Raw genomic sequence first — 24,628 nt, 5'->3', positions numbered from 1 at the left:
ATTTAAATCTGTTGTGTATCCGTGCAGATGCTGCCTCTGAACACCAACATTCGGCTGGCCTATGCCAACGGGAAAGATGACGAGCAGAACTTTATCCAGAACCTAAGTCTGTTCCTCTGTACGTTTCTAAAAGAGCACGGGCAGCTCATCGAGAAGCGGCTAAACCTCAGAGAGACATTAATGGAGGTAAGAATTCTGTGTGGTGGTGGAACAGCTTTTCTAGACAGTTGAACAAGCAAAGATAAGTAATATTGCAGAAATCATCAATTAATCTCAAACTCCTCGCAGAGAGATGCATCTGATGCCTGATGGTGCTCACTCTCTTTCCTCTCAGGCCCTCCACTATATGCTGCTGGTATCAGAAGTTGAGGAGACTGAGATCTTCAAAATCTGTCTGGAGTATTGGAACCACTTGGCTGCTGAGCTCTACAGAGAAAGTCCTTTCTCTACGTCCACGTCACCCCTGCTCTCTGGCAACCAGCACTTTGATGTACCTCCACGCAGACAGCTCTACCTGCCTGTCCTCTCCAAGGTACCAGATAATCACACCGTCCCGGTTTATTGAAGGATCAATAAAAAATTACGCCCACCGCATTGACTGTTATGCATATACTTTCACTAGCAAGTTAAATAAGTTGTTGGTATACAAGAGATCATTGCTGATACCAAATAAGTTGACTTTAGACCCAAAAGTTTAGTTGCCACACTGTTTTTACTAATAGCTAACCAAAGCAAACTGCAGTCACTACTTGTTTCAGGGCCAAAGGTTAAACTGTTATAGGTTAAAAAGAAATACTCAGTGATCAGACAGAGACCAACACATCTACAGATTGACAGAAGAGATTACTGTCATGGATGGATTGTTTTCAAGGGAGGTCTTGATTCAAGACGTGTTTTTATCTGAATTGCTTCTAACACTTGGAAAAATAATTCTGACGTGAACAATTGTTTCAACACCGGTTCAACTTTTGTTTTCTTCTTAATTAGTGATAACTCAAGCTCAGTAAAAGTTTCTGCCGTCCACATTTTTGTCTTCAGAATAAATAAATAAGTATATATAATTACTGCAGTTATCCTTTAGATGACCATGAAAAATGTACAGTTCTGTCTTTGAACCCCTAAACGTGTCCTTTTGCACAATACTAATTCCTCTTTTCCACATATTTTAACACAGGCAGGTCAGATGGTAGTCCACTGATTCCAGTGTTGCACAATTTGGTGAAGTCATGTGATTGTAACTTTAGTGGACATTTCATTTCAGAAATAGACTAACTGAGCTCCAGGGACTCATCAGAGATAGCATGTTAAAGTGAAGTGTGAGCATTTATATTCAGATCTGATCACCTTGTAGGCGTGTTTAAAGCAGATTTCTGAGACTGACTGTGCTGTGTTGTGCTTTATGTGTGCAATGTAACTTAAAACAGAAAGAAGCTGTTCAGAACTCACAATGTCATCGTAACAGAACAAAAAAAATTTGAATACAGCAGACCTTCCCGCTACCAGCTGGCTGGCCCGCCATGCTCGCGCTTGTCAGTGTTCATGCTGGTCACGCTGCGCTCTGGTTAAATAGATATAACCAAACAAACACAATATACACTCACTTGCTGAGCAGCTGATAGGCTAAACAGACGCCAAACATTCAGAGGAGAGGTTGTAAAGATCGCAGACACGCGTGTGAATTTATTACACTTTTAATTGGAAGTCTTTTGTGCAGTAGTGAAACTGCACATCCTCATACTGTGCAGTAGTAACTAGATGAATTCTGCAGCACAAATTTTTGCCATCTGCAAAATTTCAGCTCTGGTTTTGCTCAAAGACCATTCTGAAAGCTGAGCATTAGTGCTAGATTATGTAAAAACTGATGATCAACAATCATTATACTGTCTTAGCTACGGACTGCTAACTAGCACACAAGTGATGCTCTTCAGCTCAGTTGCCTATTATTTTTTTTTAAGTGAGTTTAAGAACTTCTTGCTTTTAAATCGAATGAATGAGTATTGATATGGTTATATTATATTATATAAAGTTAGATTTATCAGTTAACATACAAACTTGACCTCTGCCCCATGAATACCAGCAGCTTCTGTCAGGTTCCCATCAGTCCTTAAATATCTATGGACACCAGTCACATATATACAATTTATAATTTACAGTTTCACTTGGCAGACGCTTTTGTCCAAAGCAACGTACAACAAATCCCTATAGACTGAGCTGCCACTATATGTAAGTTTATATGAGTGAAGAATTGTTTTCAGTCAGTGTAACCTAGGGAGTCATACTGGAAACAGTTGGCACTGGTCAACAACAGGTGGTTTCTAAACTGCTGCCAATAGAAGGACTAGTTACAGCATTACTGGAAATCAACAGCTAGTAAAGCAAAACAACCATGAGTGTGTTTCTGTACGGCAAACTGAAGCTGCTCCTGGATGTGTGTGAGCACTGACAGGTTTTATCTCTTGCGACAGGTGCGCCTGCTGATGGTGAGCAGGATGGCCAAGCCAGAGGAGGTGCTGGTGGTGGAGAACGACCAGGGAGAGGTGGTGAGAGAGTTTATGAAAGACACGGACTCCATAAACCTCTACAAAAACATGAGGGAAACTCTGGGTAAGACCTGGGAGCATCTGAAGTTGTATTTCTGCTAAGTGGTGTAGTTCTTCACTTTATGTTGAGAGATGCTATTATTGGTATTTTTACTCTCTGATAACAAAGGAACCCAAAGTAACGAAACCACACTTACTGTTTTTGACACTTTTCTATTAGGACACGAGGTGTGATCTGACCTCAAGCCTGTAGCTAGACAAACTGCAGTCTGTTGATTGAGAAGGAAGAGATGGGAGGAGTGCTAATACTGGATTATATCTCTCCTAACCTGATATTGTTTAATAAGTAAAATTACCTAACTTTATGAATTATGATTTTGTTTTTATCTTTTTTATCTTTTGGTAAAAACAAACAAGAAAAATGGACACTAAGGACACAAATATGTAAGGGGAAAGGAAATTACAGAATAAACAATATGTCCTGTAACCTGCTGCTATAGTAAAGAAGAAAGAAACCTGCATGAGCAGCTGGTGAAAAAGATCAACTATTTTCTATCATTACCTCCCCCAAGGAGGTTATGTTTTTGGGAGAGAGTGCCTGTTTGTCTGTGAACAACATAACTCAAAAAGTAATGACCAGAGCTTGAATAAATTTTTAGGAAATGTTAAAAATATGATAAGGGAGAAGTGTTTAAATTTTGGAGGTGATCTGGATCACCGTCCGGATCCAGGATTTTTTAAAAGGATTCTTTATGATTGTGAGAAAATGAGGTCTACTGATTTTATCACCTATAATCCTTGATACTGACTTTTTCAACATACATGTGCTTCCGTCCATTACTGCTAAAGAGATGTGCCTTAGCCTCTGATTAGCCACACATTGACTGAATAAATGTACTTATTGTTCTGTATTTTCCTGCAGTGTACCTGACTCACCTGGACTACGCAGACACAGAACGCATCATGACAGAGAAGCTTCATAACCAGGTGAATGGCACCGAGTGGTCCTGGAAGAACCTCAACACACTGTGCTGGGCCATTGGATCCATCAGTGGGGCGATGCACGAGGAAGACGAGAAGAGGTTTCTGGTCACTGTCATCAAGGTACAAAAACATGTGACTTATTTTAACACTTAAAGATCCATCAAAGCTATTCTTGTAATTTGATTCTATTACGATTTTTAGGGTGTTGATTCGATTTAAATTGCAATTCTTTGATATTTACGATTGTTATGCAATTTTTAGTTTGCTTTTTAGCACCAGACCACGGGAAAATAGTTATTTGATGACGATAATGTCTACAGACTACATCAGGAGACATATTTTCTCTTAAAATACACATCACGTGAGTCAGCGAAAAACATTTCACCCTCTGCTGGAGAAAAGTGGTAACTTTCTTTGCAATCCAGTTTATAAACAAAGACTGAAATGCAGAATTTAAATTTAAAAATGAAAAAAATTGACAAAGAATCCGGACTTCGATATTTTCCAACAAAAAATCCCCAAATATTGTTTTTCAGTTTTTTTCTGTTACCACTAGCTTTTACTTTCTGATTGATTGTAGTGCGTAGGGGACCAAAAATAGAAGTGGCAATAGACTTCAAAAAGTGCTGGAGTTTTGTTGTAACATTTAGGTATTGTTAAAAATATTTTTTTGTGTTTTTGCAGGTTAACAGATAGGATTATCTAATTTTGACAAACATTGTTGATTTTAGGATCTGCTGGGTCTGTGTGAGCAGAAGAGAGGGAAAGACAACAAGGCCATCATTGCCTCCAACATCATGTATATTGTTGGCCAGTATCCTCGCTTCCTCAGAGCCCACTGGAAGTTTCTAAAAACAGTCGTCAACAAGCTCTTTGAGTTCATGCACGGTGAGACATGGTGTTATTATATGTCCTTTAAAATTGTAACGCACAGGTCTAAAGGAACTGAAATCATGCAACTATTTCTACCATGTCCTCTCCTCATCAGAGACTCACGACGGTGTTCAGGACATGGCCTGTGACACCTTCATCAAGATTGCCCAGAAGTGCCGGCGCCACTTCATCCAAGTGCAGGTGGGAGAGGTGATGCCCTTCATCGACGAGATCCTGAACAATATCAATACCATCATCTGTGACCTACAACCTCAGCAGGTCAGTAAGAAGACAAAGTGTTGCTCCTCAGACTCATTCTGCAGCTGTTTGCATACTGACATGTTCTTTGTTTTTGTCCAGGTGCACACGTTTTATGAAGCAGTAGGTTATATGATCGGAGCGCAGACGGATCAGGCTGTCCAAGAACATCTGATAGAAAAGTACATGCTGCTGCCCAACCAGGTGTGGGACAGCATCATCCAGCAGGCCACCAAAGTAAGAGACAAGTTAAATACCGCAGTTACAAGTTGATATGTCAAAGCAGAGTGTTAATCTTGAACCCTCTGCTCCCTCAGAACGTGGACATCTTGAAGGATCCAGAGACTGTGAAGCAGCTGGGCAGCATCCTGAAGACAAACGTCAGAGCCTGTAAAGCAGTGGGACACCCGTTTGTCATCCAGCTGGGAAGGATTTACCTCGACATGCTCAACGTCTACAAGTGCCTCAGTGAAAACATTTCTGCTGCCATCCAGACAAACGGTAAGGGAGGTGTGTCTCTGTATCACATATTTGACTTTGATTTATTTCACTGATGTTCACACCCCAGGAGTCATTACTGTGAAACCAGAGGTCTGTGAAGAGATCCAAGCACATCCAGTTGTTTGGATTTTACTTTCACTTTTTCTCTGTAGTGTCAGAGGAGACTCTGGGAGTGTTTGTTTTGCATTTTGTTTGTGGGCCAAACAGACTGTCTCCTGTTCTTTTCTGCATGCTCATGTGTTTGGTGACTCATCTGTCTGAGCTCAGACAGAAGGAGTGGGGCAATATGAGGTCTGTCAGTAGTGATCAAATATCAAGGACATTTCTTTGTGCATCGGCTGCTGATTCGGAAAAGAGGAGGAAACGTTGATCTGTGCAAAGTCTTTTCTATGGAACAATCAAACACTAACTATGATCCTCCCTCTCCATGTATGTGTGCATGTTGCAGAGCAATGCAGATGTCTTTGCTGAAACATTAAGAAAACATGTTAAGTTATTTGAAATAAATCCAGGCTAAACACATCTGCCAGTAGCATCTTTTTCTCCAACTTAGTTGAGGTTAAGTTCTGATTTTTAAAACTTCCATTTTGCCATAGTCCAGTCAAAAAGATAATAAAAGACAACAATATCTCACGTTGTTACAAAAATATGCGCAAACTAATTTTTCTGGAATACTTGAAACTTCTAATATCTGGAGTTTTTTTCCAATTTACTGTATGTTACATGAGAGTAAAACAGTTTAAGAAATAAGAAAATCAGAAAAACAGAGTTTGATTTTAGAGGTTTAGTAAAAGAAAAAAACACAGCAATCAAACATCGGGAACAAATTTTACAGGATAAACTTAAAGTCAGAACATTAAAAAACAAATGTACTTTAACATTATGAGCATTGTTGCTTACTTTGTTGAATAAAAAAGGTTGCTGACAGCATCACAAGAACGTCCTGCATCTACACAGCTCTCTCCTCACATTCACACACACAAACAACCCGAGGATCACTGACAAAATGAAAGTGAAACTGAAGGAGTAAGATATTCAGCTGGTTATGCACAGTGTACAGTACAAATAAGGCTTGACACATTGTTATACAAAACACACATCACAAACCTCAAATCAAGCTCATATGGTTAAGAGATTTGGAACATGATTCTAACCTAGCACAATATATATGTGCGCTGTTTTACTCAGTGTGTGACACACACACTCTTACACACGCACAGTACAAACGCAGCATGACACTGGATAATAAAATAGTTACTACATATCAACATTGAATTTTGCACACACTGTACAAATTAGACTTGGTACACTGTTCTAAAAAATTCACCACACAATACAAGCATCAATCTGCACATATAATTAAATATACAAAGTGAAAACTAGATAGAGAGAGCGTCATTCATTCCAATGTTTATCCAATCTAATGTTACCTTTTATCACATGCTTGCAGAAACCTCAGTGGAAGTTTTATAACCGGAGGATCTTCTTTTTGGCATTTTTAGGAGAATTCAGCTCTGTTTTCTTCTGCTTCACACTCTGTGTGTATTTGTGGGCTTCCTTAAATACCTGAGTGAAATTACCTAAAAACTTTATATTGGCTCAAAGAGCAACATCTCAGCTTTTACAAACTGTTGGGATTTTTCTGATTGTGCAACTTGTTCAAGAATGATGGACATTCAAAGTGCACTTGTGCAAATGTACCGGTACAGACACAACTTGTGTTTAAGGTTTATCTTATCTTTTTTTGTGTGCGTTGCAGGTGAAATGGTGACCAAACAGCCTCTGATCAGGAGTATGAGAACAGTGAAACGAGAGACACTGAAACTGATCTCCGGCTGGGTTAGCAGATCAAACGACCCGCAGATGGTGAGGAATGCTCCTGAAACCTTTTGAATTGGGGAAATTATTTGCTGAGTGACTGCTGCTGTAGAAAATAGTATCTATTTTATGAAAATCAGCTCTGAGTTCACAGGGAGAACATTAATATTGGGCTCTAACAGATTTCGATTAGTGTGGTGAACTGTGCTAGCTGTCTGAATTTGAGTATTTATAACCAGAGACACAAGAAATTACTAATGAGTTTGTGTGTGAACACACCACTCAGTGCATGCCCTCTGTGACTTCTAAGGTAATCCCTTTTCACCTAAGACTCTCTACAATCATGTCTAAAAATATTCCAGACTTGCCCTTTAACCGCACATTACACAGCGGGAGTCTGTCTGTGAGAGACAAGCTCTCAACGACTGCAAATAGGACACTTGATTCCAGGAATTGATGACACAGTGAACAATTTGTGTGAAAACCACTAGATGTCGAGCTGTAACGGTAAATTTGACTCACGATACACTTGACATCCACAGCATACATTTATTTCCTCAGTTGAAGCAAGGGTCAAAGCTGATTATCGGCGCTGATATTCAGCAATTAGTGGCGTATCGGCATCAGCCTTTTTTTGATCCAGCGGCCAAGAATAAATAATTTGAAAACTGGGTCAATTTGTCTCTGACTTTAAAACAAAGATACGTAAAAGATAAAACAACATTTCAGTCACATTTAAATTGTGCAAAACTTTTTTTATTGTAGAAAACTTTAGGCAGCTATTTATTTTCTTAAGTTTTCATTTAACTTTATAAGACATGCTGCTGAGCCTGGGAGCTGAAGTTAAGTGTTGGAGTTTGTATTAAATTTTCCCTTTTACTTCAAATAAATATCAGCTCAATAGGTTATTCGTTTTCTTGACTACTAAGATCGGTATCAGTATCAGCCCTGAAAAAAAAACACAACTTCCTGTCTCTAGTCTGAGGATTTTATTCTGTTTTATTCTGAGTATGTCTGCTCCTAAATGGTTTGTTACACATCCCTGGCTTCATACCACATGCTAAAGCAATCAATGCAGTTTTTGAGTAAGCAGCTGTGACTCTTTTATTTCTTGTGTCCTCAGAGAGTCCTGTAAACCGTGGCAATCAATGAAGCATCTGATAGTAGAAAAGGAGTGCAACTAATCCAGCTGCTATTTTTAGATCTAACACTCAGATTTCTGCCTTCAGCCATGATTTTATCTACCAAACAATTAGCATTCAGTGTTGTCAGGTTGTAGACACGTGCCGAGACTTCAGCCTCTTGTACCTTACCTGTCAGAAAGGAGACTTATTTAAACGTCTTCAAAGCTGGATGATCACAGCCTTCTTTTCCTGTTCTGTTTGTTCTTTTCTTTTTAGGTCGGGGAGAACTTTGTCCCACCACTACTGGACGCCGTCCTCATAGACTACCAGCGCAACGTCCCTGCTGCACGTGAGCCTGAGGTGCTCAGTACCATGGCAACCATCGTCAACAAGCTCGGGGGACACATCACAAGCGAGATACCCCAGATCTTTGATGCTGTCTTTGAATGCACCCTAAACATGATCAACAAGGTGAGGCAGCCTTAGTTTATAGTCTGACAGAGGGATCCACTGATCTCTTACAGTCTCCTCATTTCTTTTATCCGGCTGTAGATATTGTTGTATGGATGTTATTTGTATTGTCTCCAAACTGTGACTCTGATGGTGATCTTTTTGATTCTAACTCTGATATGAAGTAACTGACACTTATCAAACAAAGTCTTTCTCGTGTGCCACGATTAAAATCAAAACACTGATCATCTTGGAAACATGTTACAACATGTTGCATTCATAGGAGTCTGTAAACCACAGCTCTGTTATTGGCTGGTTCAGTTCATGTGTTTTAAGAGAATGTTCAGCAAAAGTCTTGATGATGTCTCCACTGATTTAGGTTGCGTTCATCACGCTCGCATTTCTACTCATTTTAAGTTAATAAACTGTATCTATTGTTTAGGTCTCTGACATGTGAAGTCTTCCCATCACATGAGACTCTACGCTGTCCTGAGTGTGCCCCCCATCTTTCCTTTTCGTCTTAGCGTTAAGAGCTGTAACAGCTGTTTCTCAATTTTATTACGACTCGTACATATCTTTAGTTTCTTCTTAACGCTGTCTGATTTCCCGCTGCTCCCTTTGTTATTAAGCTGCTGTCAGCTTCCTCTGTAGTTAACACCTGCCGTTCATTCATTTCACCGGTGCCATCTTGTGGAGTTATTAAGTAGTGACACAGAACGTCAAATTAGCAGGGAAAGTGATTCAAAGCATCATATTTATAAAATGAAAAATATTGACATTTAGACCCCGCAAATTGGTAATTGTCTCACATTTGTTTCCTGCCCTTACTGATAATATTACTCTGCACAGTAAAATCACAGTATTTTTCAATACAAAGGCAATCATACAATTTCAACAAATTGTGCAGCATTACACAGTGCAGACTAGTGATTATCAAGAATCCAGAAATGACAGCCCCAAGCTCAACAGACACCCCTCTGCGGGAAGACTCATGTTTTTGTCACTTTTTCACAGCTGTTCTGATCAAAGGAGCTGATGGCATCAGAGTGTATAAAATCATGTTTAATGTGAAAGTGAATCCAAGCTCTTCAACTGCAAGATGATGCCAGAATTTGAAATGACTGAAAGTTCGCATGAACACAGCCTGTGTTGTCCAGTGGACTGTAAATAGTTTCATTTTAATGGCATTTACAAACTGTAAGTCAGTTTCCAATGATTAAAAGTTGTTTGTATCGTGCATGCAGCAGATTAGAAAATATAAAGTTCTGTTTCTCTCTAATTTTGATGCTAATTCTCGAAGAGTTTGCCTGCAGCCTCTTGGATCTTAAGTTACTGAAAACCCTGGTGGAAGATTTTGTGAATTATGCAAAACTCTGCCTCTAGAAAACTATTAAAGCCCAAATTTCAGGTAAAAAATAAGAGAAAGAGAAAAAAGAAAGAAGAGCAGGTCAGTGCTTGTTTTATTAAAACCTTGAAGCAAAATAAAAACATTTTTTACCCCAGAAAAGAAAAAGATTTTGGTGTAGCTTTGGGTGTAAACATTTTCAGGGACCTTGTAAGAGCTGCCTCTTTGTTTATCCATGTATCCTCCATGAACTATTATCTGAAGTTAGTTTCTCTATTTACTAGGTATTAGGGCAGCACGATTATCGCAATCGCAATGTCAGCACATGCAATTATGTAATCGCAAAAGAGGTTATCCCAATCGCAATCGCAATGTCAGCACATGCAATTCAGATTTTTCTGAATGATAACCAAGCAAGTCTGTAGACTCATCATGACACAACTTTTTTTTATTAAATCGCAAGCACAATAGCAATCGCAATATTGTCCACCTAATCGCAAATCGCACCTTTTCCCCAAATGGTGCAGCACTACTAGGTATGCTTATCATGAAGGAACAAATCTAGTCTCCTTTCTTTTTTACTATCTACACGTCCTGCTATTTGAAAATCTCATTGCTTTGAGTTCAGGGAAGTAACTGAAGGCAACACGTCTCATGGACTGTAAGAAAGTGAAACTAAACCTGAAGAAGGCAAATCAAGGAGAGGATTTTCAGTATTAAAATGTTTGTAAACACCAGCACAGTTAACAAGCTTTCTGGGCTTTTTGTCTAGAACTTTGAGGAGTTCCCGGAGCACAGGACTCACTTCTTCTATCTACTCCAAGCTGTGAACTCTCACTGCTTCCCTGCATTCCTCGCCATCCCCCCTGCACAGTTCAAACTGGTGCTGGACTCCATCATCTGGGCCTTCAAACACACCATGAGGAATGTGGCTGATACTGGTAAGTCTGCACACTCACACACACAAACACTCACACACTCACATTCTTGAGTCTGTGTTGTAGCGGTGATATTGAGCAGCAAAGCCTGCAGCGTGAATACTAGATGATGTAAAACAGTCTGTGGTGTGTTTCATCCAATTGAGGCGTGTATCCATCTTCAAACAGAGCCCGTCGCAAAAGGCAGAAAGGTGACACTGCAGGCGCACTGTGACACTGAAGCTTAGCTCTCCCACTTATTAACTTGTCAGACGAAGCCTCTGGCCTCACAGTGATGTGCAGGAAAGATGTGTGAGGGAGTTTTACCAAACCATCAAGGGCCCTTGACTTTTTTGTCATCTTGGGTAAAATACATTTAAACTGCACCTCAGGGATTTTAAGCCACTTACAAACAAAACAAATCTGAAAGCATTCTGTCTTAAAATAAGACGGAAGAAAATCAGAATTCACAGAAAAAGACAGACTTTTTGGTTTCAGCCAGAAAAATATAGGTTTTTGTTTTAAACACACTAATGTTACTTCTGTACCAAATCACAAGCAAGAGTGAATAATTGAGCTAATTGTTTTTGGCAAGGACTTACTATTGGTCAACATCTTGGTGACATTAAGGAGGAGATATGATGCTTTCCCATATTTTAAACATGGGTATAAAGGAACAATGCTGGATGTTTTGACTAAACATACAGATTTTCAAACCTCTTCATATTCATATGTTGTAGAAATCCCTGAATTTTTCTGATAACTCATTAATGACTGTCTGTTCTTGAAGCTGTACGATGATCTTCACAAGACTTACTGAAATATAGATGTCATCACTGAAGGATCTCCTAGTTGGTTTATGATATGTTAAAAGGGTGGGCCCTCAAACACCAAGGTCTGCCCATTGATCTGCCTCCAGAGGGCTGGCCAATCAGAGGGAAGTGGGTTTGCGGAACTGGGGACCTTAAAGATACAGCAGTTAAAATAACGTGTTGCAGACAGAGGCTGAAATAAGAGTTTTCTAAAACACCAGTGTGAGAAAACAATTGTTTTTTTTAGCTGTAAATCATGTACAGCTACCATAGGGGCACCAGAGGGACAGAATAAAGCCTAAAAGCATCTCAATACCCCCTCTACAATGGTTGAGTGCTGCTGAAAAAGTAACTTCCACATGGTTTGTTTTCCCCAAACCCACTTCCCTCTGATTGGCCAGCCCTCTGGAGGCCTGTAGGTGGCAGATCAATGGGCAGACCTTGGTGTTTGAGGGCCCACCCCTTAAACATATAATGAACCAACTAGGAGATCCTTATGTTAGTTTTGTATTCCTAAACGCCCATCTCCAAAAAGTTTGATATGACGTGCAGGTCAAAACTGAATGTGTTGATTTGCAAATCAGCAAACAAAGCTACACGTAACTTGTATAAAGATGTCATTAAGTGTTGGAACTAAAATGTAATTGTTCTGGGAAAAAAAAAAAAATTACAATCAGATATTTTTTTAGAGGAGCTACGTTCTAATCACGTTAATTCTTGTTAAGGCTGTATAAAGTAATTTAATATTAAGGTAGACAAAAAAAAAAACAGTTGTATTTCCAGAAACTTTTGGGAGGATTGAGGGGGAGTCACAAGTCACACTCTAAGCCTGCCCTTAAAACATTTACCTAGCCTGTTTGAAGGTGCTGCAATTGTAAAGATTAGGATTTCTTCTTTGTTTGACACTTACAGGTGTATTTTTTTATTGGTGTATCTCCTCATATCTGTATTGAGCAGACACACTGATTAAAACCAGCAGTAAAAAATAATAACTGTGGCAGCTTCATGATGAACACTTTGTTTGTCTGTGATCACAGACAATGTTTCTCTTTTAACCCAAAACTCTTGAGGCTCCAGGGTAGATTGTGCTAGGTTTAGGTGGTCTAAACTTAAACAAACACACAAAAAGCCCTCTTATCCCTGAAGGTCCCAGGATGATCTGTGCTGAACCCCAAACAAATTAAAAGTCATCACACTTAGTGCCAAAGTGTGCAGATCCCTGAGTGTCTCTGCTCCTCCAGGTCTGCAGATTCTCTACACCATGCTGCAGAACGTGGCCCAGGAGGAAGCAGCCGCTCAGAGTTTCTACCAGACGTACTTCTGTGACATCCTGCAGCACATCTTTTCTGTGGTCACCGACACGTCACACACTGCAGGTGAGCTTTAAAGAAAGAATGACTGAGAGTCTGTGACTATCTTCAGAGGTAGACCCTGACAGTCAAAGTTTGTTTGTGTGCGCCCCCCTCAGGCCTTACCATGCACGCGTCCATCCTGGCCTACATGTTCAACCTGGTGGAGGAGGGAAAAATCACCACAGTCCTGAACCCCGCCAGCCCCACCAACAACCAGGTGTTCATTCAGGAATACGTGGCCAACCTGCTGAAGACTGCCTTCCCTCACCTACAAGAGTGAGTCAACACACACACACAAACACACTCTTTCATGCTCACACACACTCTGCTGTGGTGAAGAGCATATTTATTCACTTGTGCTGTGGTTTTGTGTGTCAGTGCTCAGGTGAAGGTGTTTGTGACCGGGCTGTTCAGCCTTAACCAGGACATTCCTGCTTTCAAGGAGCACTTGAGGGACTTCCTGGTCCAAATAAAGGTGAGACTGAAGATTAACCGACTGTACATGACTTAATTATACATTCCCATGGAGGCACACACTTAGTGATGTTCAAGCATTGTTGTACTTACTTTGTGGTGTAGAGCGTTGAAGTTAGTTTCTCCCTTTACTGTATTTATTAACCTTTATCTTAAGCCCCTGACAGCTTTTGGTCTGAAATATGTCCTTTTTAGTGTTTTTCTCATAAGTTTTGTTGCATTTCAATATCATTGAAAGTTAAAAATAGTTTTGAAGAGTATTGAAGTATCAAACTTTTTGACAGCCCTGTTATTGTTTCTTTAATGTTGTCAAACACACGAAATAATCTAAACCTCTCAGAGGAGTTGCAAAGGGTTTGTATTTGTTGCTAATTTCTTCTTGAAAATTAGTGCAAACAGTAGTAATGGTAATAAAAAAAAGTAAAGAAGAAGGAAAACACAGTTCTTCTTTGTTGTAGAGAATCAGCATCGTGCATCTGTGAATATTTGTTTGCTGTTACACTAAACCAGGGAGAACAAAGCCGTCTACAGCTCCGGCTCTGCTGTTTGTTGTCTGTGTTGCACAAGCTTTGTCTCTTCACTTGGAGCTTATCGGGCTCTGCATAGTTAGCTGCTTAGCTGATGTTTCCAGAAATAACATTTTCCTGCATGGCCAGGTTGTCCTTCTAAGTATATGGGGGTTTGTGCTTGCTCTGCCAGACTATTGTTGCTGTAAAGCTGTTTGATTGTGACACACTGAAGACTTGATCACAATCCTCTGGTCTACTGTTTGGTCCAGGTCCAGATCATTTTGGTGACTTCACTCTCCAAAGACCATTAACTTGATCTTTGGATGCAGCTTTTGTTACACTTTAACACAACTTTTGGGTCATACGTTCTTATATTTAAAGGTAGATTCTGGAGAAATGTTCGTTACTTTTAGTAAACACGAATTCAAACTGGGCTCCTCCCCCTTGGATTAGGCAGCGCACACACACAGCTTCTGACAATGACTATGTAAACGCACTTTCTAGCCGAGAAACCACCTGTAGCAACGGGTTTCTACGTGGGAGAAACTCCAGAGCAGTGAACCTGAATTGGCATGTTAGCATCAGCAAATCATGGGTATTTGACACATACCAGCTCACGTCACTCTTCATCCCAATTTGCTCTCCAAGTGCCAGAAAGTGAGTGAAAGTGGAGCCAAGCTTCACCCTCGTGTGAGAACAAGTTTTAACTGTTTGGCGTTTCATTTCACTTTGGTTGTGTCTTTCTTCCTCCGTGCCACGTCCGCTATCATAGCTGCTCTGATAAGCATCTTCTACTCACTACTGTGAGCACACAAAGTCATTTGCACACTGGGTGCTCTGTGATTGGCTGATCCCGATACAACCGAAACATCAACATACAGGCAGAGGAGAGGGTTTGAGGCAGACACAGACACTGATACACATGTGTAGAGGCCTATATGAGAAGATTGCACTGAGTTATACCTGTAAAAGTTGAAATTTTATGTTTGTAGGAAATTCCTGCAGACCCTACCTTTAGGGTTTTGATATGTTCTCTGTGTATTTTCCTGCCTTTTTGTCTTCTACTAATCACTTCTCTTATAAACATTTGCTTAAGACAAATCACTTTGAATGAGACTTTCTGCACTTGAAATTCTTAATTTGCACAGAAGTAAAGCTAGCTTCAAACCTGTTTGCAGGTTTAGTTTTGTCGACAGTTGATGTTGAGCTTCAGCTGCTAGCTGTTGTGTAATGTTTGATTTAAAGAGACCCCCTCTGTTGTGTGAAAGTGTTTTACCTGTGCAGACAAACAGAGCAGACTCAGTGAAAACTGAGGAAAAAATGCATCTAAAACAGACGTTTCTGTTAGTGCAGGTCTACAGTAATGTGCATGTGAGTTCCTGATAAAAACAACCATGACAGATAGATGGATGCAGGTGTTGTCTGGACTTTTACCACGTTGTTTTCTTGTTGCAGGAGTTTGCGGGTGAGGACACGTCCGACTTGTTCCTGGAGGAGAGGGAGGCATCGCTCCGTCAGGCCCAGGAGGAGAAACACAAGATCCAGATGTCAGTGCCGGGCATCCTCAACCCTCATGAGATCCCAGAGGAGATGTGTGACTGAGCCTCAGCTCAACCAAACTGTACAGTACTCCAAACAAACAAACAAACCAACCCTAACCACAGCAAACACAACAAAACCCAAGAGAGAGGCACTTGAGTGTGGCGGGAGGTCGCTCACCCTCTGCAGAGCTGACCGTCCCTTCCCATGTTTGTTGACCAAAACCATGCCAACAATATGTAAATGATTACCGTGTCACCCTGTGGCCCTTTTTACATAATCTGCGTTTTCTATGGAGACTTTTTGTGTAATCTTTTCAGAACTGTTAATCTTCTGTTCGTCGGTCTCTGGCCCATCCTAAGACCTGCATGATGAGGTTGTAATGATTAGAAAGATTAAATCATCCTATTTTTGTTCTGTTTCCTCCACCTCCCCTTTCCTCTCCCTCATATATTTGTTTATATATAAATATATTATATATATAGACTGAGCAGGGTTTGTGTCTAGTCTGCATTGAAGCTTCTAGACCTGTGGTTTGACACACGGCGGGTGGTGGCACCGCTTGTCTGGTGCGAGAATGTGAATCTAACGGATAATGAATGAAGGTCCAGAGATGCTGCGTGGAGTTTCAGCATCTGCTCTGCTTCACCTTAAAAAAGTGTTTGGCTGTTGCCTGCAGGAGGTTTTTTAGGGAAAGCAAAAGCGAATATGTGCATATCATCCCAATTGTATAGCATCTTTAATACCATGGGAACATTTTTTCCTTTTATTCTATTGTTTCTTTTTTTTTTTTTTTTTTTTTTTTTGTTGTGGGTGTGTGCGCGTGTGTGCTGTCGCCTAGTCGACATCAGCGTTTTGTTTTCCTCTAAGAGGATTGTTGCTCAGTTGTGAGCCTTCATTAATGGGATGTTTTAAGGAAGTGGCGGAGGTATTTATGGGTTCTAAGTTGGTGGCATCTTTATAACAACTCCTGTTTAACTCAGATGGCTTTGAAGATTTTTGAATTGTACTAATTTAGATTGTTTACCATGCAGTAGTGTTTGTGTCAAGAGACACACTACCTTTAGAGCAAGATTAAAAAATAAAACTGGGTTTACATTTAATTTTGTATTTTTGCATTTTTCATTTGTAACTGTTTGAGTTCTGTTCAAATAAACAAAAGGCTTTTTGTCCACTGAGCAAATGAATTGCCAACGAGTTTAATTAGGAAAAGAATGTATAAATCCAAATAAGTACCCAATCTCTAATGGCAGATTTCCCTTCACGAGGTGTTACATTTGTTGTGAACTTTTTGAACTGATTAAAGTTGAGAATTTTATAACTCTGTCTCTGCTCAGATGTTTTCATTTTACCCAAACTCAGTACAGCAGATGCCTTCAGCTCGAAAAACTTTTATTTTGCATCATTTCACCCTCACGGTGACTCATTGTCTTATATTGTGCAGAATGATAGATTTGCAAAGAGTTTCTCCTGTTTCTGTGCGCTCACCTCAAAGTTAGCTGCTGCTCAGTTTGTGTGAAAACTTAAAGCTCACAAAAAACAGAAACGACTTCGGAGTAAGGAAGCAGACTTGTCTTGTTTTGAGGTTCAACTGTCTAAAGCTCCTGAGGGTTTTTCTACGGCTGTGAAACACTGAAATTAAAGCAGACGTCTCTGTGTGGCCCAAAACAGACCAACAGCTTCTACATCTTTATTTGAATGCCTGAAACTTTGTTTATTTTTTGAAGGGTTAGGTGTCAGACCCAATGACTGATAGCATACTGAAGAAACATTTTTTATAACATATTCAACCAGGGATGTACAATATCACTTTTTTTCAGGTCAATATCAGTATGAGTATTCCTTCTTGTGTACGCACTGATACTGAATACCAATTCCACTTAAATGCATAAAATTTCAATTAACAGGTACAGATAATTTTGGACTAAGACAGCATTGTTCCACTGTCATTGAATCCAAAATACAACACAAACAACTCTGAGTTTACAATTTGTAAGCAATAAACTAACAAAAGTGCAAAAAAGCAACAAACTCTCAGAGTTCAAGCCATTCAAAAAAAAATAAAGTGCAAAATCAGTTAACTCTCTCTGGTTTACTCATGTTACCCCAACAGGACCTGACACACATTTGCCATGGTGTCAGCATAGCGCCAACTACTGGTGAGGAGGACTTTAGGGATGTTAGATTTTTTTTGCCTTGAATGTCGGCTGCTGGTATCAGCAGCCTTGATGAGCACTGAAACCTTGAAATCAAGCTGTTATCAGCCTGACACCCTTTTCCAACATTTAAAACTCAGCATAAGAAATGCATTTAGCTGTTTAAAAGAAAGCAGGATAAGATTTGTCTGAAAATACTTCTGTGACATGCACAGAAAAAGATCAACAGAGTAAGAGATATACATCTTTGTCCACAGGGGGCGCCAAAACTGACACAAACCTGAAATGACCTCACAGCAGCTTTAAAGTTAAATATACCAAAATCTAGTTTTCATATAGAAATCAGAGTTGGAGTATGAATTGCAGCATATATGTAGACCTTTTAGGTTTACTGGAAACTGTGGAGGCCAGCCAACAGCCAAAGATCACTGTTTTTCTTACTAACATGTCTGTATTTCTTGCAGTGTTTAGACACAAAATGCTACATGTAAAGTGTCTGAATGTCTTTGAAACATCTTCATAGAGAGGTCAGTGATTTGTTTCAGCAGCCTTTCACAGTTGTTTTAATTCTGAATTCCTGCAGCAATCAGTAATCCAAGTTTAAACTCCTCTCCTCAGGTACTTAGTAAAACTCATCTGAGCAGAAACCTGCTTCTTCTCTATCTCCAAACACATCAGCATAATCCTGAACAAAAAAGGTGGACAAGGAAGACGATGATGGATGTCATCTGTCATCCACGCTGAGGTATCCGCTTGCTTCCGCTCAGACATCTTTGGCCAAGGTTGCTGCTGTGTAAGTGGAGCCGGACAATAATCCCTGTTAACACACCGGTCTTACATTAAAGGTTATGATGACGCTCCGCCGCTGAAAGCTGAAACACTCGTCTGACGCAATCCAGAAACCTGTCAGCTCTGATGCAACCGGACAGGAAGCCGCTGGAAGACTCCCGACTGCTGCCCATATTTATATACAGGCAACGCTCCAGATGGCTGTCCACCAGGAAATATATACCCACAACTGGCAGAGAGAGGAGGGAGGTAGAAAAAAGGATGAAAAAAGAGGGGGGAATTTAGGGGAAAAAAAGCAAAGAAAGAAAAATGAAAGAAGTACAGTGCAAAAAAGTAAAGGAAAACCAGAAAGTTACCAAATGTCAAGTACAATGAAATGACTGAGAGGAAGAGCCAGACAAGAAAAAGAGAAAGGAAGGGTTAAAGAAGCGGATAAATATATATATATATATATATATATATATATATATATATATATATATATATATATATATATATATATATATATATATATATATATATATATATATATATATATATATATAGATATATATATATAGATATATATATATATAGATATATATATAAGGGGGGAGCAAAGATAAAAAAGAAACTATTACAATACACAGAAACTGAATAAGTTAACAAAAAACATGGGAAAAGATAAAAGAAAAATAAAACAACATAAATAATAATATTAAGGAGAAGAAAGATGAGAAGGGCAAAGTGAGTAGAGAAGTTGGAATGAAGAAAGGAATAAAATTGAGGGTGAGAAATAAAACAAAAGAAGAAAGTTAAAACATTAAGATGAAGAGATGAGCAGAAAAAGAAAAGATGGCATTTATAAAAGGAGATGAATATAGGACAAAATACTGAATAAAGGAGAAATGATAGACTTAAATACAGAAAGAAAAAGCTGTAAAATGCAAAGGAAAAAAAGGAGAAAAAAGAAAAAGTTAGAAAGGAGAGAAGAAAGAAACATGCAAAGTAGACAGTATGCAAGAGAAAGACAAAATTACAGGAAGAATAAAAGAAAATAAAGAAAAGGGGAAAAGAATAGGGGAGATAAAATATAATAGAGATGCTTAAAGAAAGCAAACCATTGTTTATTTAACATAAAGGTTTTTCAAATCTTAAAAAAAAACTGCATTTGTCGAAAAGGGGAGAAAGAATGGGGGATGTATTTATCTGAGGAAGAAAAGATAAAACTTGAATTGGAAGTAAAACAGTATACAAATATGTAGAGAATATCACTGGAAAAGCTTGGAAAGATATTTAATAACACCTTAACAGAAATCTGACTTTAATGGAAATCAGTGTCAAATGAACATAGGGAAGATGTTTGATGCAAAATGTCAATAAAATATAAACTAAAAAGAGGAAACTGAAGAAGAATCAATTTAAAAAAGATACAAAAATTGGAAGTAATGAATGTCTGAATAAAAGAAAAGGAAAAAACTAAAAAATAAAGCTGAGTGTAAGACTGGACCCTGGAGAGCTGTGTGAAGACAGGAGTGTGTCAGCTCCATGAGTGCTGTAAGGATAGAACCTGCAGCTCAGTCTCCTCTCCTGACTGACACTGCTCCTCATGCTCCATCACACCTGAACAAGACTTCACTGATTCCCCGTCCCCCCTGCGGAGTCTGCAGCCTTTCATGGACATGGCATCTTCTTCCTCTGTGTATCCTTCTTCACGTTTGCTTTGACGTGTTCGTACCGTAGGCCCGACCACCTCCTGGAAACTATATTCCAGCCGCGCTGTAACTGAACCCTGCTCCCCTCCTCCTTTCCTTCCCTGGCTTTCCCCCTCCTTCCTTTCCTGACCCAGATCCACAGATCCTCAGCCATTCTCGGCATCCACTGTCGAGGAGAAGAGTGAACAGCTGGGGAAGCCTCCGCCCACCAGCCCACCAGCCCACCAGCCCACCTACTACCCAGCACCCTAAAAGAAAAATGCCACACCCCCTTGTATGCTTGGCTCTGTGTGAGCTCTGTGGGCAGTGGGGTTATTAATACCTCTGAGTTTAACAAGGAGAGCCAGGGTTACTACACACTAGTGTCAAACTTTAGGAGGTGTGGAATCCTCAGCTTGTGACAGAATAACCTGTAAGATTAGAAAAAGAAGAAGCACGGGTGGTGCTCTGATTTCTTTCACATCACCTGGCTCCTAGTTGGAGCAGAGGTGACAGGATTTGGAGCAAAGTTTATTGTGGATAGTGTTTGAAATCCTCTTAGGTGATATACTGCCACCCAGTGGTAAGACTAAGGTCTTTCTGAAACTTAGTGCAACTTGAGGCAGGTGTGGGTTGTTTTCTTGGAGTTAGTGTGAGGGCTTGAAAAATTATCTTAAATTAGTCTCACTCTGTTATATCTGCCTCTTCTTAATCCACATTTTGAATGAGATGATCAGACAAAAGACACTTCTCATTCCCTGTGGTTTCCCAGGACTTCATTACACTACGACAGCTGACAAAGTTCAGCAGTGAGGATAGTGATTCTGTGTTTTTCTCTGTTGAGAGGATTCCTTGAATTAATTTTGTAGTAATGGTGGGCACTGGAGCTGGATTGACAAAAAGAAAAAAAGGTCACAGCAGAAGAAAGCTAAACAGGAGAGTGATAGAGCACGAGCTGAAGGCTAACACAGTGGCTAAACTGTTTGTGATAATGTTCATTCCAACCCACAGTCAGCAGTTATTCTGCAGTGGTCTGTTTAAACTTTAGAGTCTATCAATAAAATGAAGAGTGAGGTTACGTTAGCTCTGCTTGGTGAGGTTGGAGTTGGTAGATGAGCACTGGTAGGACATGAGCAGGGTTCACCAACGTTACTTGTTACAGACACGTCTCAGGGATGTCTTTGTCTTGAACAAAGAAAAGTGAAGCTAAAAAAGATCTGCTCTCCATTCATTCGCTTCGAAACAAACACACTATGGTAAGAGTCTCGACGTCACGTCAGTTGGTGCTTGGGCTCATGAGAAACGTAGTTGGGGTTGTCCTTTACAGTGCCTTCAAGTGTTACATTACTTTACAGAAGGTGCTCCTACAGAGACAGACCCTTTTTAGGGTAAAGTATTTTTTAATACACCAGAAACAGTGTTACACTCTCACCCAAGCAACCTCACTCCATTAACAAAATCAGTTATTTCACAGTGCAGAACACAGGAGTTGCTGGCCCACAACTTCTGCCATTAGTTTGATGTTTTACACAAATATCACATTGGATCTTAAAGGGACAGCTCTCTGTAATTCTTTTTTATTTATTTTTTATTTTTTTGAAGTAAAGTCAGGTATTGAGCCCTTTGTCATTAGTAAGTTTGTCACTCACAGCAATCATCGGCCAACTTGGCCTTTCAATTGAAAACTAAAATTGTCTTATTGTAGGAATCTCCAACACAAACACAAACAATGAAGTGACTTTAAGAATTATAAGGGCACTTTTTTTTTTGCTTTACTCTGTCAAAATATAGTCAAGTCTTGCCTTTAACAGCTAACAGTGAAATTAGATAAGGTAAACCTGTTACACAGACCATGGGTTGTGCTAGTTTGCAATAAAAAAAAAAAAAGAGAGTTTTCTGTCTTTCTGATTTAACTTTTAAAAACAGCAGCTCTGGATGATATGTAATCCAGACTTAAGCTCTGTATCTCTCCTGCTCTCCAGTTATCAGAAAACTTTCTAAAACAAGCATCAACTCGCAAAGACTTGCTTTGGTTTGGTTGGAGTTTGTGAAGCTAAGTTAGGTTGTAGATTCAACCCAAAGAAATGGCCGTGTTTCAGATGTTCAGATGTTTATGATTTTTTTTTTAAGTGTCTGTCTCCCTCAAGGTACTTACAGTAATGTTGTCAGGTAGGTTTCATAACAGTGAGACACATTCATTAGCAAAAACAAGAACTTTTGTTGGACCGTAGGACCTGAGATGGAGCCATTACAGACTGCTAGCTAAAATCCACCAAAGTCTTTTTGTGTCTGATGATCATTCAATTAAAAAAATATATAAAACAGGGCCTGTGACTGAACTTTACACTAACATTCCTTATGCTGTCTTTTGAGGAATCCAGTCATATTTCCTCGTCTGGTCTACAGCTGTACCAACTGGCAGAGGATGCTGCTGATAGACACACTCACAGTTACCTGGGACAGAAGAGACGGGGAAATGGTGAGTCATTACATCTTACGTCTTCCCTTTGAGCAGTTTTTATGCTTCTCGGTTCAACACCCAAGAGGTCTTTGTCATTTCTGTTATACATCTTGAAGTGTTAAATTTTCTTTTTTATCTACTGAGCTGGAGAAAGAGGTGTGTTCATTTATTAAATAAGGAATAAGTGATGTAAGTCTCTTTGTGTTGCTAGGGTTGTAAGAACTGAGCAAATAAAGTGAAGCAGTTTGTGTTTGGTAGATTATTCCTTTATTGTAACAATGCTTCCTCTCAGTTAATCTTACACTGTTGTAAAGCCTGTTAAATTCTCTTTTGAATGTTGCCACATTTGTAAGGAACATGCATTAGCTCAGTATGTGTGTTGCAGCCCTGAAAAAATTGCCAAACCTTCTCTTCTAATGCCAAACAGCTTATTCTACCTCAGACTCTTGTTTGGTGTTGTTAACAGAGCCCAGTGATAGCAAAAACATTAAAAACAGTCAAGAGATCCGGGGTTTGAGGTCATCCAAACTGTCCTACCTCTTTTCATTTTTTAAAAGAAGCTCTTTGGTCTTAATCGAGCAACAAAAATGAACCAGAATCCCTCAAAACATGTTGTCCTGCAGCAGTGTGTCCTGTTCTGTGTCTTCAACCTTTATGTCTTCTCTGAACTCTGTCTGGTTTTAGAGGAACTCTCAGGAACTGGCCTGCAGGCTGCGCGCGTGCGCGCACACACACACACACACACACACACACACACACACACACACACACACACACACACACACACACACACACACACACACACACACACACACACACACACACACACACACACACACACATTGTCCAGAACAAAAACAATCCAGCATGAGGCAGCTGCAAAAACTGGGACAGCAGGACCGACAGCTCAACAAATTCCAGCGTCCTGATCCTTATTAACATAGTGCATGAATACATGAGCAGATATTCTCCTTCAGATTTGTTTGGTTCTGATCAAAAAATGAAGTTTAACTCATTCGATGTGGCTCGGTTTTACCATGTTTGTCTGCTTAGAGTTGAAGTCTGTGGAGGTTTGTTGTTTCAGAGGTCTGTGGCCCTTTTGGCCTTCTCAGCAGCTGGAAACAGAAACAGAAACACAATGAACTTTACAGTCTGCTTCCCCATGACGCCACCAGCTGGCCAAAGAGGGTATCATTTTCCATCTCCTTAAAGAGATACAGGTAAAAACAATGCTGTGTTAAAAATAGACGTGATGAAAACGTAGCGTGATGCTGGAGCCGTGAGGGTGTGCTGTAAATAGCTTCATTTTGTGTCCTCGTTTTACTTCATGATTCTGACTCCAGCAGTGACTCAGGTGATGGGAAGCTGCTGTCAGATCACAAAGATGATAGGATTTTAAAAAACATGACATTTATAATAAGGACAGGGGTTATTAGTCACAGCACCTGAAGGCATCACATGTGACATGATTCATGGAGTGATGCAGAGGTCAGAGAACAAACAGCAAACAACCGATCACTAAAACACTGAACCCAGGAGGAGAAACATCCTCATCCTTACCTCTCTCACCCTTAAGTCTTCATTTTACACCACACTTAACCTTTACAGAGTATGGCAGGGTGAAGGAAAAATAACCCTCAGGTTTCCTCTGTTTTAGATCAGTATCTCTACAAAGAAAGTCTGATAAGACAAAGTAAAAATGTCACTGCTTGTTCACTATTGCAAAAAGTTCATTTTAAAAAATGCAATCAAAAAGTATTTCATTTCATCCAAATTCAAACACTTTATTCTAAAACATATTCAGTCATTATTTAAAATTCTGTCATATTTACAGGAACAGAAGTAAGACAGTCTAGCAACAGCACTGTCTCTGCTTTTCAGCGTATCTGTCAAAGGGTTTTCAACCAATCAGAATCAAGAAGAGATTTTAAACCCTCAGAGGTCTGAGGCACTTCAACTTTTAAGGAATAGAACAGAATAGAATAGAATAGAATAGAATAGAATAGAATAGAATAGAAGAGAATAGAATAGAATAGAATAGAATAGAATAGAA

General features: G+C 39.6%; 1 protein-coding gene across 1 annotated transcript in view; it reads left to right on the top strand.

Annotated features, from left to right (window-relative positions):
• The window catches only part of LOC141794895 (exportin-1), a 32,637-nt gene extending 15,846 nt beyond the window's left edge, over nucleotides 1–16,791 (top strand). The window contains exons 11-25 of the mRNA XM_074675506.1: nucleotides 28–186; nucleotides 335–532; nucleotides 2,466–2,604; nucleotides 3,463–3,644; nucleotides 4,256–4,412; nucleotides 4,513–4,676; nucleotides 4,758–4,892; nucleotides 4,973–5,156; nucleotides 6,916–7,022; nucleotides 8,375–8,569; nucleotides 10,666–10,834; nucleotides 12,864–12,998; nucleotides 13,091–13,250; nucleotides 13,353–13,449; nucleotides 15,413–16,791. Of these exons, the coding sequence (XP_074531607.1) occupies nucleotides 28–186; nucleotides 335–532; nucleotides 2,466–2,604; nucleotides 3,463–3,644; nucleotides 4,256–4,412; nucleotides 4,513–4,676; nucleotides 4,758–4,892; nucleotides 4,973–5,156; nucleotides 6,916–7,022; nucleotides 8,375–8,569; nucleotides 10,666–10,834; nucleotides 12,864–12,998; nucleotides 13,091–13,250; nucleotides 13,353–13,449; nucleotides 15,413–15,559 (2,328 nt within the window). The 3' untranslated portion in view covers nucleotides 15,560–16,791. The remainder of the gene's footprint in view (nucleotides 1–27; nucleotides 187–334; nucleotides 533–2,465; nucleotides 2,605–3,462; nucleotides 3,645–4,255; nucleotides 4,413–4,512; nucleotides 4,677–4,757; nucleotides 4,893–4,972; nucleotides 5,157–6,915; nucleotides 7,023–8,374; nucleotides 8,570–10,665; nucleotides 10,835–12,863; nucleotides 12,999–13,090; nucleotides 13,251–13,352; nucleotides 13,450–15,412) is intronic.
• Nucleotides 16,792–24,628: the final 7,837 nt, after the last annotated feature.

Source organism: Halichoeres trimaculatus, unplaced genomic scaffold (assembly GCF_033239565.1).
Source record: "Halichoeres trimaculatus isolate MK-OKI-2021-1 unplaced genomic scaffold, fHalTri1.1 fHalTri1_scaffold_8, whole genome shotgun sequence".
Lineage (NCBI taxonomy): Eukaryota > Metazoa > Chordata > Actinopteri > Labriformes > Labridae > Halichoeres > Halichoeres trimaculatus.
The sequence above is the reverse complement of the archived record's forward strand: the minus strand, read 5'-3'. Positions and strand labels throughout refer to the sequence as shown.